This window comes from Hemiscyllium ocellatum, chromosome 38, assembly GCF_020745735.1.
Source record: "Hemiscyllium ocellatum isolate sHemOce1 chromosome 38, sHemOce1.pat.X.cur, whole genome shotgun sequence".
Taxonomy (NCBI): Eukaryota; Metazoa; Chordata; class Chondrichthyes; order Orectolobiformes; family Hemiscylliidae; genus Hemiscyllium; species Hemiscyllium ocellatum.
The window spans coordinates 32,521,616-32,539,269 of record NC_083438.1 but is presented as its reverse complement, the minus strand read 5'-3'; the positions used below and the strand labels follow the sequence as shown (position 1 = coordinate 32,539,269).

The 17,654-nt window shown below is 49.3% G+C and overlaps 1 protein-coding gene across 1 annotated transcript in view; it reads right to left on the bottom strand.

Annotated features, from left to right (window-relative positions):
* Positions 1-17,379, bottom strand: part of LOC132833917 (uncharacterized) — a 64,141-nt gene extending 46,762 nt beyond the window's left edge. The window contains exons 1-9 of the mRNA XM_060852578.1: positions 17,301-17,379; positions 14,500-14,535; positions 12,910-13,218; positions 11,659-11,967; positions 7,910-8,203; positions 5,805-6,119; positions 4,512-4,811; positions 1,658-1,951; positions 265-579 (exon numbers count right to left, since the gene is read on the bottom strand). Of these exons, the coding sequence (XP_060708561.1) occupies positions 265-579; positions 1,658-1,951; positions 4,512-4,811; positions 5,805-6,119; positions 7,910-8,203; positions 11,659-11,967; positions 12,910-13,218; positions 14,500-14,535; positions 17,301-17,346 (2,218 nt within the window). The 5' untranslated portion in view covers positions 17,347-17,379. The remainder of the gene's footprint in view (positions 1-264; positions 580-1,657; positions 1,952-4,511; positions 4,812-5,804; positions 6,120-7,909; positions 8,204-11,658; positions 11,968-12,909; positions 13,219-14,499; positions 14,536-17,300) is intronic.
* Positions 17,380-17,654: the final 275 nt, after the last annotated feature.

Sequence of the window (17,654 nt, the reverse complement as noted above, 5' to 3'; positions counted from 1 at the left end):
TGTGAGTGTGTGGAAGAGTGTGTAAGAGTGTGTGTGAATGTGTGTGTGTGAGACAAAGTATGTGAGAGTGCATGTTTGAGTGGGAATGTGTGTGTGTCTGTGAGTGTGTGTGCGAATGTGTGTATCTGTGTGTGTAAATGTGTGTGAATGTGAGTGTGAAAGTGTCTAAGTGTGTGTATGTGAGTGTGTGTGTTCGTGAGACAGTACACCCCCTCCGAATACCCCACCCCTTTCCCAGATGGTTCCCCCTGCCCCATTCCTTACTGGGGTTACAGACCACACTGGCATCTTCCTGGTGCCCACAATTGCCCCGGCCCCATCCACTGAATGGACACGCCCAGAGGCTCGGCTCTGTCCCTCCGCAGGACACTTCGTCCATCCAGACCGTTCCTGACCCATGTCCGAACCCAGCCCCGGGAAGTGCAGCCACGGCTGACCCACACCCCAGCTGGCGGCACACCACCCTGGCTTCCGAGATGTCCCAGGAACGGTCGCACACTGTCCCCCACTCTCCGTTGTACTGCACCTCCACTCTCCCCGAACACCAGTCGCTGCCATTCACCAGCCTGACACGGGGCTCTGTAAGATCAGAGAGAGAGAGAGAGACAGGACGTTACCACAGCGGGAGACATAGAAGCAGAAGGAGGCCATTCAGCCCATCGAGCCTGCTCCACCATTGAATAGGATAACAGCTGATCTGATCATCCTCAACCCCACTTCTCCCCCAGCCCCCTCGATTCCCCCTTCCTGATTAATAATCTCTCCATTTCAGTTTTCAATATACACTCAATGACCCAACCTCGACAGCTCTCTGCAGTAAAGAATTCAACAGATACGCTCCCCGTCTCAGAGAGAAGAAATTCCTCCTTGTCTCTATCTTCCCCTTTCCTCTGAGATGATACACCTCTGGTCCCAGACTCTCTCTCCATCGTCCTTCAAATCAAGTTATCTAAGAATCTTCAACCTGGTCATTCTTCTGAACTGGAATGTGGACAGGGCCGACCTATTCAACCTTCTCCCTTATTAAACAGTCCCTCTTTACATGGGATCAGCCATTCAAACCTTCTGTAGACTGCCTCTGAAGCCAAGATCAGATACAGGGCCCAAACCTGCGCTTAGCTCCAATACTCTCTCTGTAATTTATAACCTTTAATCATAGAATCCTTACAGTGTGGGAGCATCCCACCGTCCACACTGACCTTCTGAAGAACATCCCACCCAGACGCATCCCTATCCTATCCTATCCTATCCCTGTAACACTGCTTTACCCTGTGGTTAATCCACCCTAATCTACATATCTCTGGACATTTTGGGGCAAGTCCCCATAATGAATTCACCCCTTCATGCACATCTTTGGACTGTGGGAGGTAACCCGCACAGACACAGGGAGAACATGCAAACTCCACATGGATAGTCACCCGAGGTTGGATATGACCCTGGGTCCCTAGCACTGTGTGGCAGCAGTGCTAACCACTGAGCCACTGTACAACTCTGTCATATTAGCTCTGTTTCTGTCTCTCTCATTCCGCAGACTTGCTGACTTTCTCTAACAACTTTCTGTATGTATCACCAGCAATGTTAACTCCATCTCTCTCTTTCTACATTAATCAGATTCGGAAATCATCTGATGTACGACGCGGCAGGAATTCAGACTCACGAGTGAGGGCGATTTTCACTGGGAGACTGGGGGCTGACGAGAGCAACCGTCCAAACTTCAGGGTCTGGTAGGAACACGTGTAGTTCCCCACGTCGATGGAGGTGAGGTGGAGAACATTGTGGGTGAAACGCCGCTGGTTCCCAGTGCTGTTGGTGATGAGGGCAGAGTCTTTCAGAAACTGGATGTGAGCGGGTGTGTAACGGTTTGGGATTACACACGTCAGGGTGACGTTTTCTCCCACCAGATACGCCTGGTATGAGGGAGCGGCTGTAATCTCCGGCCGGGCCGATTGTTCTGAAAGAAGAACATGAGAAATATTCAGAAACGGACTCTCTGAATTACACAGTGCACAGAAAATAAAGCCACATAGATAGGCGCCGGGAACAGAATGCAGAATGCAAGCGTGGACGATAAAAGCAGGGAAGCTGTTGTTGCAAATATACAGGAATTAGTGTTTCCGCACCCAGAGTACCATGGAGAGTTTTGGTTCCCTGTACTTGAGGAGGGATGGAGTTGCAACGGAGTTAGTTTAGAGAAAAGTGGGAGAGTAGCTAAAGTGTTGTAACTGTATAAGGCATTGGCATTTCTGCACCCAGAGTACAGTGTAAGTTTCAGTACCCCTTTACTTGAGGAGGGATGGAGTTGTACCAGAGGCAGTTCAGAGGAGATTCACTCCATTCCAGGGTCGAGGAATTTGTCTGATAGAAGAGACAGTTTCTCTGGAATTTGGAATAATGAGACGAGTTCTAACTGGGGGATGTAAGACACAAAAGGGAAGGATTGACAAAGGAGATGGAGAGAGAATGTTTCCTCATGTGGGACAGTCTACAACACGACAAACATCGCTTCAGGATGGGGTAGCACAGGGAGTCAGTGGTTAGCACTGCTGCCTCACAGTACCAGGGACCTGGGTTCGATTCTACTCTCAGGTGACTGTCTGTGTAGAGTTTGCATGTTCTCCCTGTCTCTGTGTAGGCTACCTCTGGGTGCTCCAGTTTCCTCCCATTGTCCAAAGATGTGTAGGTTAGGGTGGATTGGCCATGCTAAATTGTCCCACAATGTCTGGTGATGTGCAGGCTGGGTAGGTTAGTCAGGGGAAATGTAGGGTTACAGGGATAGGGGGCTGGGTCTAAGTGGACCATTCCTTGGAAGGTCAGCGTAGGCTCGATGTTTCCATCATTTTTATGAATGGCCTGTATGCCTCTAAATCCTCCCTATTCATGTACCTTTTAAATGTTATTATTACACCAATCTCCACCACCACCTCTGGCAGTTCATTCCATACACATATCACATGGGAATGTTACCCCTCAGGTCCTTTTTCCCTCTCACCCTAAACCTATATCCTCAAGTTTTTGACTCCCCCAACCTGGGGAAAAGAGCTTGTCTATTTACCCTATCCATGCCCCTCATGATTTTATAAACCTCTGTGAGGTCACCCCTCAGCCTCTGACACACCAGGGAAAAATGCCCACCTGATTCAGCCTCTTCCTATAACTCAGACCCTCCAGTTCCAGTAACATCTTTGTAAATCCTTTCCTGCACCCTTTCCAGTTTAATAACATCCTTTCTATAGCAGGACCACCAGAATTGTACACAGTAATCCAAATGCGGCCTCACCAATGTCTTAAGCAACCATAACATGACATCCCAACTGCTGTAGTCAATGCTCTGACCGATGAAGGCAAGTGTGCCCAGGATACTGAATAGGAGCAGGAGTAGGGTATCTGGCCCATCGAGCCTGCTCCGCCAGTCAATAAGATCGTGGCTGACCTTTCTTATGTAGTCAGTCCCACGTACCCACCCACTCACCGTCACCCGAAATTCCTGTACTGTTCAGAAATCTATCTTTACCTGATAAATATTGAACGATTTAGCCTCAACTGTTTTACTGGGCAGGGAATTCCACAGATTCACAACCCTCTGGGTGAAAAGGTTCCTCCTCAACTGAGTCCTAAACCTGAACCTCTTTATTTGGAGGCTACGCCCCTATGCCCCTATTTCTAGTTTCAGCCACCAGTAGAAACAAACTCCCTGCTTTTATCTTATCCATTCCCTTCATAATTTTACATTTCTATGAGATCCCCCCTTCTAAATCAAAGTGAGTATAATCCTAGTTGACTCAGTCTCTCCTAATAAACCAACCCTCTCAACTCTGGAATTAATCCAGTGAACCTCCTCTGCACGTTCTCCAGTGCCAGATCTTCAGTAACGTGATGGTAATGTTCTTATGCAACTCAGTCTGATAGAAAAATCACGCTGTAGAACAGAGATTAAAGTGTTGGCACCGTAATCACGTTACAGCCAACACACGTTTAAAACATTCATGCTTTCGAAACAGCGTCTCCAATTTAGCAATCGCATTATGGCAAATTGGCGTTGACAGAACACGTGTTATAATGGAACAACACATAAACTCTTTCTCAAGTAAGGAGACCAAAACTATACACAGTGATCCAGATGTGACCTGACCAGCACCCTATACAGCTGCAGCATCACCTCCCTGTTTTAGACTCCTGCAATGAAGGACAATATTCCAGTCATCTCCTTAATTACCTGCTGCACCTGCAAACCAACTTTTGTTTGCGATCCAAGCTCCTTCTCGGCTCTGCCTCCCTGCGATTCCACTTTCATGGAACTTTGTCCCTGCACCACCCTGGGCTCTCTGTTCTACAACACTCTAGCAATGGAGGACTATAGTCCAGCTGCTGCTTCAATACTTGCTGCACCTGCAAATACCAATGTGACTTTACGGTTCCACGCCTCCTTCGACACCCTGTCTCCCCGTTGATGGAAGACCTGGCACAGCGAGTTCCAAAGATGGAGACGGGAAAGGCACCGAAACATGACTCACCTATGACCCGGATGGAAATGGAGGGGCTGGCCCGGAAGGTGACCCAGAAGCCAGCGACCAGCCTCTGGTACAGGCAGCTGTAGCTCCCCCCGATGCTGGTGCTCACGTTACGGTACAGGAAAACAGCTCCGTTTCTCCCAGGGTCCAGCCGGTGTTCCTTGGCCACAGACGTACCCCTCAGGATGCGGAAGCGGCCCCCAAGGTACCCTGTCGGAGCCAGGCACTGGATTGCCAGGGGGATCCCAGACACGTGGAGGGGGCTGTCCGGTGTGATTGTGATGAAGGGTCGGAGCAGGGAGCCTGCGGGGGGGAGGGAGGACACAAGGTCATCAGGATTAGTGTCTCATTCACTCCTCTCCCCTTCCCCCTCCCCCCCAAGCCTTCACCACTGTCACTGTGGGGCATGTCCATCACAGTCTCCGCTCCCCAATCATGGGGTTTTGTCATCCGTTTGTTCAGGGACACAGATTGGGGTTATCGTGAGAGAGGCTGTATGAGACAGACGGAGAGAGGGAAGGAGTGTGAGAGAGAGAGGGGGAGAGATGGAGAGAGAAAGGGAGGAGAGAAAGAGGGAGAGAGCATCTGTGTGTGAGAGAGAGATACTCTGCAAGATAAAGAGTGTGAGAGAGAGTGTGTGAGATAGAAAGAAAGGGTGTGTATGTGAGAGAAAGAGAGAGAGAGAGAGGGCCTGTGAGAAAGGGCCTGTGAAAGAGGGACTGTGACACAGTGTGTGGGAGAGCGTGTGTGAGAAAAAGAGAGTGTGACAGTGTGTGTGAAAGAGAGTGTGAGTGAGAGACAGAATGTGTGAGAGTGAAAGAGTGTGAGAGAGTGTGTAAGACAGTGAGAGAGAGAGAGGCTGCTGGAGGGCCTGTGATATAGAGTATGAGAAAGGGGGTATGAGAGAAAGAAAATGAAAGAGAGACAGTTTGAGAGAGAGAGAGAGAGAGAGACTTTGAGAGAGTTTATGAGGGAGAGTGTTTATGAGAGAAAAAGAGAATGTGAGAGAGACAATGTGTGAGAATGAACGTGAGTGAGGGAGAGAGTGTGTGAATGAGTGTGAGTGTGACAATGTACGTCAGTGTTAGTGTATGTTTGGGTCTGTGTGTAAGTGTGAGTGTGACTCTGTGTGGAGGGAGGAGTGTGAGTATGGGTGCAATGAATGTGAGTGTGAGAATGTGTGCCTGTGTGTGAGTGTATGTGAGTGTGTGTGTGTGTCTGTGTGTGTGACAGTAACTCCCGCCAACCCCCCCCCCCGCCCCTTTCCCAGATGGTTCCCCCTGCCCCATTCCTTACTGGGGTTACAGACCACACTGGCATCTTCCTGGTGCCCACAATTGCCCCGGCCCCATCCACTGAATGGACACGCCCAGAGGCTCGGCTCTGTCCCTCCGCAGGACACCTCGTCCATCCAGACCATTCCTGACCCATGTCCGAACCCAGCCCCGGGAAGTGCAGCCACGGCTGACCCACACCCCAGCTGGCGGCACACCACACTGGCTTCCGAGATGTCCCAGGAACGGTCGCACACTGTCCCCCACTCTCCGTTGTACTGCACCTCCACTCTCCCCGAACACGAGTCGCTGCCATTCACCAGCCTGACACGGGGCTCTGTAAGATCAGAGAGAGAGAGAGAGAGACAGGACGTTACCACAGCGGGAGACATAGAAGCAGAAGGAGGCCATTCAGCCCATCGAGCCTGCTCCACCATTGAATAGGATAACAGCTGATCTGATCATCCTCAACCCCACTTCTCCCCCAGCCTCCTCGATTCCCCCTTCCTGATTAATAATCTCTCCATTTCAGCTTTCAATATACACTCAAAGCCCCAGCCTCGACAGCCCTCTGCAGTAAAGAATTCAACAGATACGCTCCCCGTCTCGGAGAGCCTCTCTGGTCCCAGACTCTCACACGAAGGGAAACAACTTCTCTCTCCATCATCCTTCAAATCAAGTTACCTAAGAATCTTCACCTGGTCACTGCTCATTCTTCTAAACTGGAATGAGGAGAGGGCCAACCTATTCAACCCTCTTCCTCATCTGACGGTCGCTCCTTACGTGGGACCAGCCAATCGAACTTTCTGTAGACTGCCTCTGAAGCCAAGTGTATCTTTGGCTGCTCCCAGCTCCAATACTCTCTGTGTTTCTAACCTGTAATCATAGTGTGAGCATCCGGTCCACACTGACCTTCTGAAGAACATCCCACCCAGACACATCCCTATCCTACCCTATCCCTGTAACCTTGCTTTACCCTGTGGCTAATCTGCCCTAACCTACACATCGCTGGACACTTTGGGGCAATTCCCCATCATTAATCCAACTCATCATGCACATCTTTGGACTGTGGGAGGAAACTGGACCACACGGAGGTATAGACATAGAGTCATGAAAACAGACCCTTTGGTCCAACCCGTCCATGCTGACCAGATATCCCAACTCAATCTCGCCCCACCTGCCAGCGCCCAGCCCATATCCCTCCAAATCCTCCCTATTCATATACCTAACCAAATGCCTCTTAAGTGTTGCAATTGTACCAGCCTCCACCACTTCCTCTGGCAGCTCATTCCATACACGTACCACCCTCTGTGTGAAAAAGCTGCCCCTTAGGTCTCTTTTATATCTTTCCCCTCTCACCCTAAACCTATGCCCTCTAGTTCTGGACTCCCCCACCCCAGGGAAAAGACTTTGCCTATTTAGCCTATCCATGCCCCTCATGATTTTATAACCCTCTATAAGGTTACCCCTCAGCCTCCAACGCTCCAGGGAAAACAGCCCTAGCTTATTCAATCTCTCCCTATAGCTCAAGCCCTCCAACCCTGGCAACATCCTTGTAAATCTTTTCTGAACCCTTTCAAGTTTCACAATATCTTTCTGAGAGGAAGGAGACCAGAATTACATGCAATATTCCAACAGTGGCCTAACCAATGTCCTGTACAGCCGCAACGTGACCTCCCAACTCCTGTACTCAATACTCTGACCGATAAAAGAAAGCATACCAAACGCCTTCTTCACTATCCCATCCACATGTGAGTCCACTTTCAAGGAGCTATGAACCTGCACTCCAAGGTCTCTTTGTTCAGCAACATTCCCTAGTACCTTACCATTAAGTGTGTAACCTGCACAGACACAGGGAGAACATGCAATCTTCAAATGGACAGTCGCTCGAGGGTGGATTTAGACCCCAGGTCCCTGGCACTGTGAGGCATCAGTGCTAACCACTGAGCCACCTTGCCTCTCTGTCATATTACCTCTGTTTCTATCTCTCTCACTCCACAGACTCGCTGACTTTCTCCAGCAACTTCTGGTGTTTATAACCTGAAAAGTTAACTCTGTCTCTCTCTTTCTGCGTTAATCAGATTCGGAGAGCGTACAATGTGCAACACAGCGGGTGTTCAGACTCACGAGTGAGGGCGATTTTCACTGGGAGACTGGGGGCTGATGAGAGCGATCGTCCAAACTTCAGGGTCTGGTAGGAACAAGTGTAGTTCCCCACTTCGACGGAGGTGAGATGGAGGACATTGTGGGTGAATCGCCACTGGTTCCCAGTGCTGTTGGTGACGAGGGCAGAGTCTTTCAGAAACTGGATGTGAGCGGGAGTGTAACGGTTTGGGATTACACACGTCAGGGTGACATTTTCTCCCACCAGATACGCCGGGTATGAGGGAGCGGCTGTAATCTCTGGCCGGGCTGGTGGCTCTGTAAGTAGAACATGAGAAATCTTCAGAATTAAGCTCTCCGAAGTACACAGTGGACAGAAAATGAAACAACACAGATAGGCGCCAGCAACAGAGTGCAGAACGTAACCGTGGAGGATAAAAGCAGGGAAGCTGTTGTTGTAAATATACAAGGAATTGACGTTTCCGCACCTGGAGTACCGTGGAGAGTTTTGCACATTCTCCCTGTGTCTGTGTGGCTTTCCAGCCCCACAGTCCAAAGATGGACAGGTTAGGGTATGATTAGGATTGGCCATGCTAAATTGCCCATAGTGTTCAGGGGTGTGCAGTTTAGGTGCATTAGTCAGGAGTAAATATAGGGTAGGAAGATGGGTTACTCTTCAGAGGGTTAGTGTGTACTTGTTGGGCTGAAGGGCCTGTTTCCACACTGTTGGGAATCTATGATTTTCTTTCTGACTCTGTCTTTGTCACTCACTCTGTCTTTATCCTTCACGCTTATCTCTATCCCTGTGTGTCTCTCTCTCCCTCCCTCTTTATATCAGTCATTCTCTCTCTGCCTCACTCATTCTCTCAGTCTCATCCCCAATACGTTCCCATCTTCTCTATAATGTCGTGCCCAAGACTGTATACAGCATGCTAGCTGAGCTCTAACAAGTGTCTTGTGTAAGTTCAGCATCACCTCCCTGCACTTGGTCTCTACACCCCTATGAACAAATCCAAGGGTGCTGTGTGCTTTAGTAACTGCTGTCTCTTCCTCTATCCTACCACCTTCACTAAGCAGGGTAGACAAATGGAGTTCATTCCCAGCCAATGAGAGTCCATTCGATCCCTCATTCCCATCCCAGACTGGGAAGTCCAATTCCCCTTCTCAGATTTCCATCTCTGTCCCGATTGGAAATCACTCTCTGGAAAATTTCAACCTCTGCTGGCATTTGAGCTCTCCGTAATCTTCCCTCATTTGTCCTTTGCTCCCTCATCCAGTTCTGCCCATTGGCCTTTTCCGAAGGTTTTCAATGAGGGAAATGTGGGAAGTGGGGTTTAATGCAATGGCGGGGGTGGGTGGACCGGAAACCGAGAGTGTGGGAACAAACGGGGGACCTTTGGACTTCTATGTCTGGCGGGTACCACAACTGATTGGCACTTGGTGCTGTAGCAATCCCCTTGTCTTCATAGAGCGCCTCCTTTACAATGTCTAGAGAGCGTAGCGCCTCTCGATGTCTGTTGTAACACGTGCGGCCTTATGAGGAGACGGAAAACCGGGACTTATCCACCACTCGGAGTCGCTGGGCAGGAAACATTGCCAGTTCCCACTGGCAGTTGCTTTATAGAGACATGTGTAATTGCCCGTATGGAGCAGGGCCATCTTCCCCAGCTAGAAGTTGACGCTCTGGCTCCCGGCTGGCACCACTTGCCAGTGGATCATGGGGGGACCTTTCGCTGTTCCAAAGCATCCCTGCTGTATCCCTCCAGAGCTGTGCACCTGAATTCCACGTTACTCCCCACCAGGAGCATTGGGTCGTTGGGCTTCAGAGAGATTGAGGGACGGGAAGATTTATCTCGGTGGGGCGGTGAGAAAAAGGGGGAAACAGGTTGTGAGATGGTCCGAATCTCTGTGAAAAAAACTGGGTGACATCACAGGGAAGCCCCCACCATGTTGGAATTCAAATTCAATGGAAAATCTGGAATTCACGAATCCATTGTTGGGAAAGAAACCTGTCTGATTCACCAATGCCCACCAGGGACAGGAATTTGCCATCTGCGTCTGATCTGGGTCTACACATGAATCCAGTCTCTTAGCTAGGTCAGTTGACTCTTTACTGCCCCCCGCTGGGCAATATATGCTGACCCAACCAGCATGGCCCAACCAGCAATGTCCACACATCCTGCACACGAATAAAACCAAAGGACGTGTCGGGAAATGCTTGCGTTGAGAGAAACAAGTTCCCACAGGCTCCAGAGAGAGAGAGAGAGAGGTGGAGAGAGGACTAGGGGTGGTTTAACCTGAGGGTCACCTCGCCTCAGGCAGGGCAGAGGGGTGTGACAAGATATGCCATACAGGAGGGAGTTGCACCATCCTGTTTCTCCTGAAGGGGGAGTATTGTCACCTGGATGGCATGGAAAGCCGGATAAATGGCCTCGTGTTTGTCTTTGAAATGAGACCGAGGTAGCCTGAACGGGTGGATTCAGGTTCACAGAGACCCAGGATTTTAGTCTTTGCTTCCAATTTCGAAATCAGGGGTTGAAGCTGCTAGATACAACCCTCTCTCTGCTGCTGAAAAAAAAACAAGAGTTTGAGTTCTCTCTCTCGCTGTTAGGTTCATCCTTCCTTCTCCTGGACTGGAAGAGGCAGCAAAGTGAGGGAAATCTGTCTCGCTGGACCTGCCTTTCCCAAGGGCGTGTTTATGGGATGCTGGGATGATGAGTTAAATAACACATTATTTTGTGAAGTTTTTCAATAAAGTTCTGCCAATTCTTTTACTTGGGGTGTCAGAATCAAATGTGTTTTACCTAAAGCCAAATAGTTTGCCCAATTGAATCACAGCTGGAACACAGCACCTTACACTTGCCTGAAAATGAGATAAGTGTGAGGCTGTCTCCTCGGTTAGTTTTGAGGGGGTTTGATCTGCCCCATAGCAAGAGTGAGGAAATGGGCCCTTTAGGGTAACCTCAGTCGATGCAGAGATTGAACCCGCGCTGTTGGTGACTCTCCGTATTGCAAAAACATCCATCTGAGTTAACCTTGCCCATAGACCCTCGAAGTAGAGTGGAGATCAACGCGAGGCAAAGCACTTGGGTACGACAAACAAGGCAAGGGAATACAGGATGGGACCCTGGGAAGCATTGAGGATCAGAAGGACCTCAGTGTCCATGTACACTGATCCCTTAAGGTATCAGGCCAAGTGGATAAGAAGGTGTAAGGGGATATTTGTCTTTATTAGCTGTAAGATTAAGATCAGGGAGGCAACTCAGTGATCAAAACTCCATTGAATGTCGAGGGGATGATGGTTGGTTTCTCTCCACTGGTAACCCCCAGGATGTTGATAGTGGGGGTTTCAGAGAAGGTAACACCATTGAATGTCAAGGGAATGATGGTTAGATTCTCTGTCACTGGTAACTGCCAGGATGTTGATGGTGAGGGGGCGGGGAGGCAGGGGGGTGGAATTCAGTGGTGGTAACACTATCGAATGTCAAGGGGGCAATGGTTAGACTCTCTGTCAGTGGTAATCCCCAGGATGTTGATAGTGGGGGTTTCAGTGATGGTAACACCATTGAATGTCAAGGAGGCAATGGTTAGATTCTGTCTCAATGGCAATCCCCAGAATGTTGATAGTGCGGGTTTCAGTAATGCTAACACCATTGGACATCATGGGGGTAATGGTTAGATTCTCTCTCAGTTTGGATGGTCATTGCTTGGCGTTGGGGTGGCATGAACACACCAGCCTGAGACTGGTATGAAAATAGAGAGTGACACCTTACCTCCTTGTTGACAGGTCACTCCAGCGTCTTCGTTGTGGTTGCAGTTGTGTTTATTCCAACCTTGAAATGAGCAGGTGGACAGTTGGAGCTCCGTACCCCGACACCAGACTTCATCCATCCAGATCTTTCCAGTGCCAACTGGGTAAGACCCACCCCTGAGCGCCGAGATGGCAGGGCCACACCCGAGTTGGCGACACACCACCCTGGCATCTTTAATGCCCCAGCTGTCATCACACACGGTGCCCCACTCTCCCGAGTGGTAAACCTCCACTCTCCCAGAGCACGGGGTCGGGCCGTCACTCAGCCTCACTAGAACGAGAAAGGGAGGGGGATGAGGGCAAGGAACAAAAACATTGGCTTGTATCTGTCTCTGTCTCTCTCTCTGTCTCAGTCTGTCTGTCTATGTGTCTCTGACTCTGTCTGTCTCTGTCTCTCTCTCTCTCTGTGTCTCTATCTGTCTCTCTGTTTCTCTATGTTTTCTCTGTCTCTCTCACTGTCTATCTCTCTGTCTCTCTCTCTGTCTCTCTATCTCTGTGACTGTTTGTCTGCTTCATCCTGTCTCTATCTGTCTGCGCACTCTCTATCTTCCTCTCTCTGTCTCTCTCCTATCCTTTCTCTCCCTCTCATCTCTCCCTCTCTCTCCTCACTTTCTTTCTCATCCCTTTCTCTCCCTCTCTCTCCTTCTCTATCTGTCTGCGCTCTCTATCTCTCTCTCTCCTATCCTTTGTCTCCCTCTCGTCTATCTCCCCTCTCCTTCCTTTCTCTCTCTTTCTCACTTCTCTCTCTGTCCCTTTCTCATACCCTCTGTCTATCTTTCTCTCTGTTCCTCGATGTTGATAGTGGGGGATTCAGTGATGATAACAGCATTGAATGTGAAGGGGGCAATGGTTAGATTCTCTCTCAATGGTAACCCCCAGAATGTTGATAGTGGGGGTTTCAGTGATAGTAACACCATTGAATATGAAGGGGGCGATGGTTAGATTCTCTTTCAATGGTAAGCCCCAGGATGTTGATAGTGGGGGGAATCCGGTAATGGTAACACCATCAAATGTCAAGGGAGCGATGGTTAGATTCTCTCTCAATGGTAATCCCCAGAATGTTGAAGTGGGGCTTTCAGTAATGGTAACACCATTGAACATCATGGGGGTAATGGTTAGATTCTCTCTCAGTTTGGATGGTCATTGCTTGGCGCTGGGGTGGCATGAACACACCAGCCTGAGACTGGTATGAAAATAGAGAGTGACATCTTACCTCCTTGTTGACAGGTCACTCCAGCGTCTTCGTTGTGGTTGCAGTTGTGTTTATTCCAACCTTGAAATGAGCAGGTGGACAGTTGGAGCTCTGTACCCTGACATTGGACTTCGTCCATCCAGATCTTTCCAGTGCCAACTGGGTAAGACCCACCCCTGAGCGCCGAGATGGCAGGGCCACACCCGAGTTGGCGACACACCACCCTGGCATCTTTAATGCCCCAGCTGTCATCACACACGGTGCCCCACTCTCCCGAGTGGTAAACCTCCACTCTCCCAGAGCACGGGGTCGGGCCGTCACTCAGCCTCACTAGAACGAGAACGGGAGGGGGATGAGGGCAAGGAACAAAAACATTGGCTTGTATCTGTCTCTGTCTCTCTCTCTGTCTCAGTCTGTCTCTGTGTCTCCATCTCTCTCTCGCTCTGTCTATGTCTCTCTATCTGTCTCTCTGTCTCTCCATGTTTTCTCTGTCTCTCTCACTGCGTCTATCTATCTCTCTCTCTCTCTCTCTGTCTCCCTGTCTGTCTCTCTATCTCTGTCTCTGTCTGTCATTCTCTGTCTCTCTATCTTTGTGTCTGTCTGTCCACCTCACACTGTGTCTCTCTTTCCACGCTCTCTATCTCTCTCTATCTATCTTTCCTACCCTTTCTCTCCCTCTCGTCTTTCCCCCTCTCTCCTACCTTTCTCTCTCTTTCTCACCCCTCTCTTTCCCTCTCTGTCTGTCCCTTTCTCATACCCTCTGTCTATCTCTCTCTCTTTCTCACCCTTTCTCTCTATTTCTCTATGTCTCTCTCTTTCTGTCTGTCTATATATCTCTCTCTCTCTCACTCACTCTGTCTCTCACGACCTCTGGCTCTGTCCCTCTCTCTGTCTCTGTCTGCATCTCTGTCTATCTTTCTTTCCTTCCAACCCTCTCCCTTCCTCTCTCTCTTCAGCCGTTTGTCACTCTTTATGACCCTCTATCTCTCACTCTCCGTCAATGTCTCTCCTGCTCTCCCTCTCCCTTCCTCTGTCTCCCTTATGAGGCAGGGAGGGTGGTGGAGAGTTTTAGTGATGGAGGGAGATTGGATAGACTGGGGTTATTTCCCATCAAGCAGGGCAGATTGAGAGAGGGAGGGGATGACTAAGATGTATAAAGTGATGCAGGGGGCATCGATAGAGTAGGCAGGTAGAAACATCCCCTCCCTTGATGGAATGATCAATGACTGAGGGGGGAGAGGGGTAAAGATAGCTTGAAGGGAAGAGGCAGGAGGTGGTAAGGGGCAACATGTTTGCTCAGACGAACTCACTAGCTGTAAGAGTGGGAGAGGCAGGCATTCTCATTGCATTAGAGAAAGAGTTCAATAGCTACCTGTGATGCCAAGGCTGTGGGCCAAGGGTTGGGAAAATGGGAATTGGAATACACGGATATTTGAGGGCCATTGAGGCTATGATGGGACAGGGCGAGGGGACAGATTCTGAAATCCGGAAGATGAGGCCCAGTATGGGGTTTGATGTCCACTTGGAAACCTTCACGTGTACGATGGCGGAGAGTTTGCGTCAGAAACATTAATGTAATTTTTTTTCACTGATTGTAGTAATGTCACTGACCTTGAGAGTCAATTGCCTGCTGTGAACTCTGGAACACTGCAAGAGAAAACAGCGAAAAGGTTAGATCTCAGACGAGATGGGAAAGTGCGATGGAACGGGGGGAAACTGATGAACCAATTGCACCAACATTGGTTCTGTAATCTACCCCCACATCACCAATCCCCTGTTTTTACTCCATCCCCAATCCCTTCATACCCCATTTCTATCCAACTCCCCATCTAATGCCCCCTCTCCATTTATCCTGCCCCCAGCACATATCCAGGCAGTACGTGCCACACCCTAACAATTTGCTGGGTGGGAACACTTTTTCCTTAATTTTCCCAACCCCTCCCTCATTCCGTTTATACCTCACTTGAAATCTTTGCCCCTCCCTTTCTCATTCGTGTTCCTTTTCCAAGTGAGAACAGCTTCTCCGTATCGTCTCTCTCCAGCCCCCTCCCCCTTCCCCTTTGTGATTTTGAAAACCTTGCTGGATCTCCCTCTCTCAGCCTTCTCCTCCCCCAGGGCGAACACTCCCCATCTTTTTCAATTAATCCTTATTGCCTGAATTTCTCATCCCTGGGACTCTTCTTGTAAATCATTTCTGCACTCTCTCAGTCTCTCTCTCTCTCTGTCTCTCTCTCTCTCTGTCTCTCAGTCTCGCTCTCTCTGTCTCTTTCTCCCTCTCTGTCTTTCTTTGTCTCCCTCTCTCTCTCTCCCTATCTTCCTGTCTCTCTCTCTCTCTCTTTCTGTCTTATTGTCACTCTCTCTCACTGTTTTTCTCTCTCTGTCTCCCCTCTGTCACTCTGTCACTGTCGCTCTTTGTCAGTCTCACTTTCCAGCTCTCTCTCCCTCTCTCTCTCCCTCTCTCTCTCTCTCTGTCTCCCTCTCTCTGTCTCTTTCTCTCCCTCTGTCTTTCTCTGTCTCCCTCTCTCTCTCCCTATCTTCCTGTCTCTCTCTCTTTCTGTCTTATTGTCACTCTCTCTCACTGTTTCTCCCTCTGTCTCCCCTCCCTCTGTCACTCTGTCACTGTCGCTCTTTGTCAGTCTCACTTTCCAGCTCTCTTTATCTCTCTCTGTCCCGCTCTCTCTCACTCACTCTCTCTTTCTTTCTCTCTCTCAGTCCCTCTCCCTGTCTCACTCTCTCTCCGTCTCCCCAGTGTGGTCCCATCTTCCCTATAATGTGGTGTCCGCACTGTACACAATATTCAGCTGAGGTCTAATGAGTGTATTGTACAAGTTCGGCATCATCTCCCTCCTCGCAGATTCTGCACCCCTAGGACAATTCTGGATAATCCAAGATGGGAGAATGGGAAAAAATTGTGACTATTAGAGCTGCTCCTTTTTTGAGATATTGTAGGTGATTTCCTCAAATTCCAAGAGCAGCAATTACTGTTTTATATTCCATTGCATTGTTTTGGAACTTAGGAGAGAAAAAAAGTCAAAACAACGGCACTTTTAAGAGAGAGAAAGACAAAGAGAGAAAGCACATGATATAAAATTATGAGGGGCATGGATAGGACAAATAGACAAAGTATTTTCCCTTGGGTGGGGGAGAAGTAGAGGGCATAGATTTAGGGTGAGAGGAGCAAGATATAAAAGGGACCTAAGGGGCAACGGTTTCACACAGCGGGTGGTACGTGTATGGAATGAACTGCCAGAGGAAGTGGTGGAGGCTGGTACAATACAACATTTAAAAGGCATCTGGATGGGTATATGAATAAGAAGGGTTTGGAGGGATATGGACCAAGTGCTGACAAATGGGACTAGATTAGGTTAGGGTATCTGGTCGCTATGGACGAGGTTGGGCCGAAGGATGAAATGTGCTGTACATCTCTATGACTCTATGAATAAATTCAAGGGAGCTGTGTGCTTTAGTGACTGCTGTCTCTCAGTCTGTCCTACAATACACCCACTCAATCTGCCTACCTAACCATTCAGTCCATCACATCTGCTCCAGTTTTCAATTGGATCACAACTGATCTGATCATCTTGCACTCTCCCCATCTCCCAGCCTGATTTCTCTTCTTGATTATCTCAAATATACTCACAGACCCAATCTTGACAGCCTTCTATGGAAAAGAATTCCACAGATTCCTCCTCCCCCTCGGAGAGGAGTCATCCCTCCCCATCTCTGTCTTCTCCCTTATTCTCAAACAATGTCCCTTTGGTCCCAGACTCTCCCACAATGCAAGGGGAAACAAGCTCTCTCCCTCATTTACTCTCAAATCAAGTCATCTGAAAGTCTTCAATCAGGTCACCTCTCATTCTTCCAATCTCCAATGAGAACAGACCTGACTGACTCAAACTCTCCCTCACCAGACAGTCTCTCTGTACCTGCAATCAGCTGAGTGAACCTACTCTGTATTGCCTCCAATGCCCAGTCTATCTTTTCTTGGATACAAGGCCATAAGATTCCTCACCGTATCCCGGCTCTGGTCTGGCCTTAAACTGTTTTAGAAAAAGCCTTCCAACTTTTATACCCTATTCCCTTTGAAACAAAGACCGTTTGCCTTCCTGTGACCCACTGAACTGGATCCTAGCATTTTATGTGACTCACAGATGTTGTTTCCCCTAAATCCCCCTGAACCTGTGGCTTTCCGCGGTCTTTCTCCGATTCAATAATTTTCTGCTCCTCTCTTCCTCCTGCCAAAGCGAGTCCCCTCATGTCTCACAGTTATTAAATCCCACAGTAGCCACTACCTCCATGTTAGATGTGCCCCAGCAAGGTCACGCACGGCCAGGCAGATTTCGAACAGGGATCTGGAGATCCGCGGCCAGGATTTTACCAGGAAGCAATCGGCACATGACGGAGTCACTCACCCATCACCTGGAGGAGGAGGAGGAGGAGGAGCTGGGCCCCGCTCATGGTAACCTTCGCCCCGAGGGGACCACGCACTCTCTCTCTCTCCCTGATGTGAGGGAGATGAAACAGCGATATGTGAAACCACTAGCTTCTGAGGAACATACAGTTTCGACTCCGGGGAAAAACGTGTTGGATTCTTGTGACATCCCATGTGATCTGTTCTCTTCCCATTCCGCACGTGCCTGTCCCTTCAGCAGCAGTTCCACACCACAATTAATCTAAGGAGGCTGTGTCCTTTATTAACTGCACTCTCTCTCTCTCAATCTCTCTCCCCCTCCACCCTGGCTCCCCCCCAACCAGCCTCTGTCCTT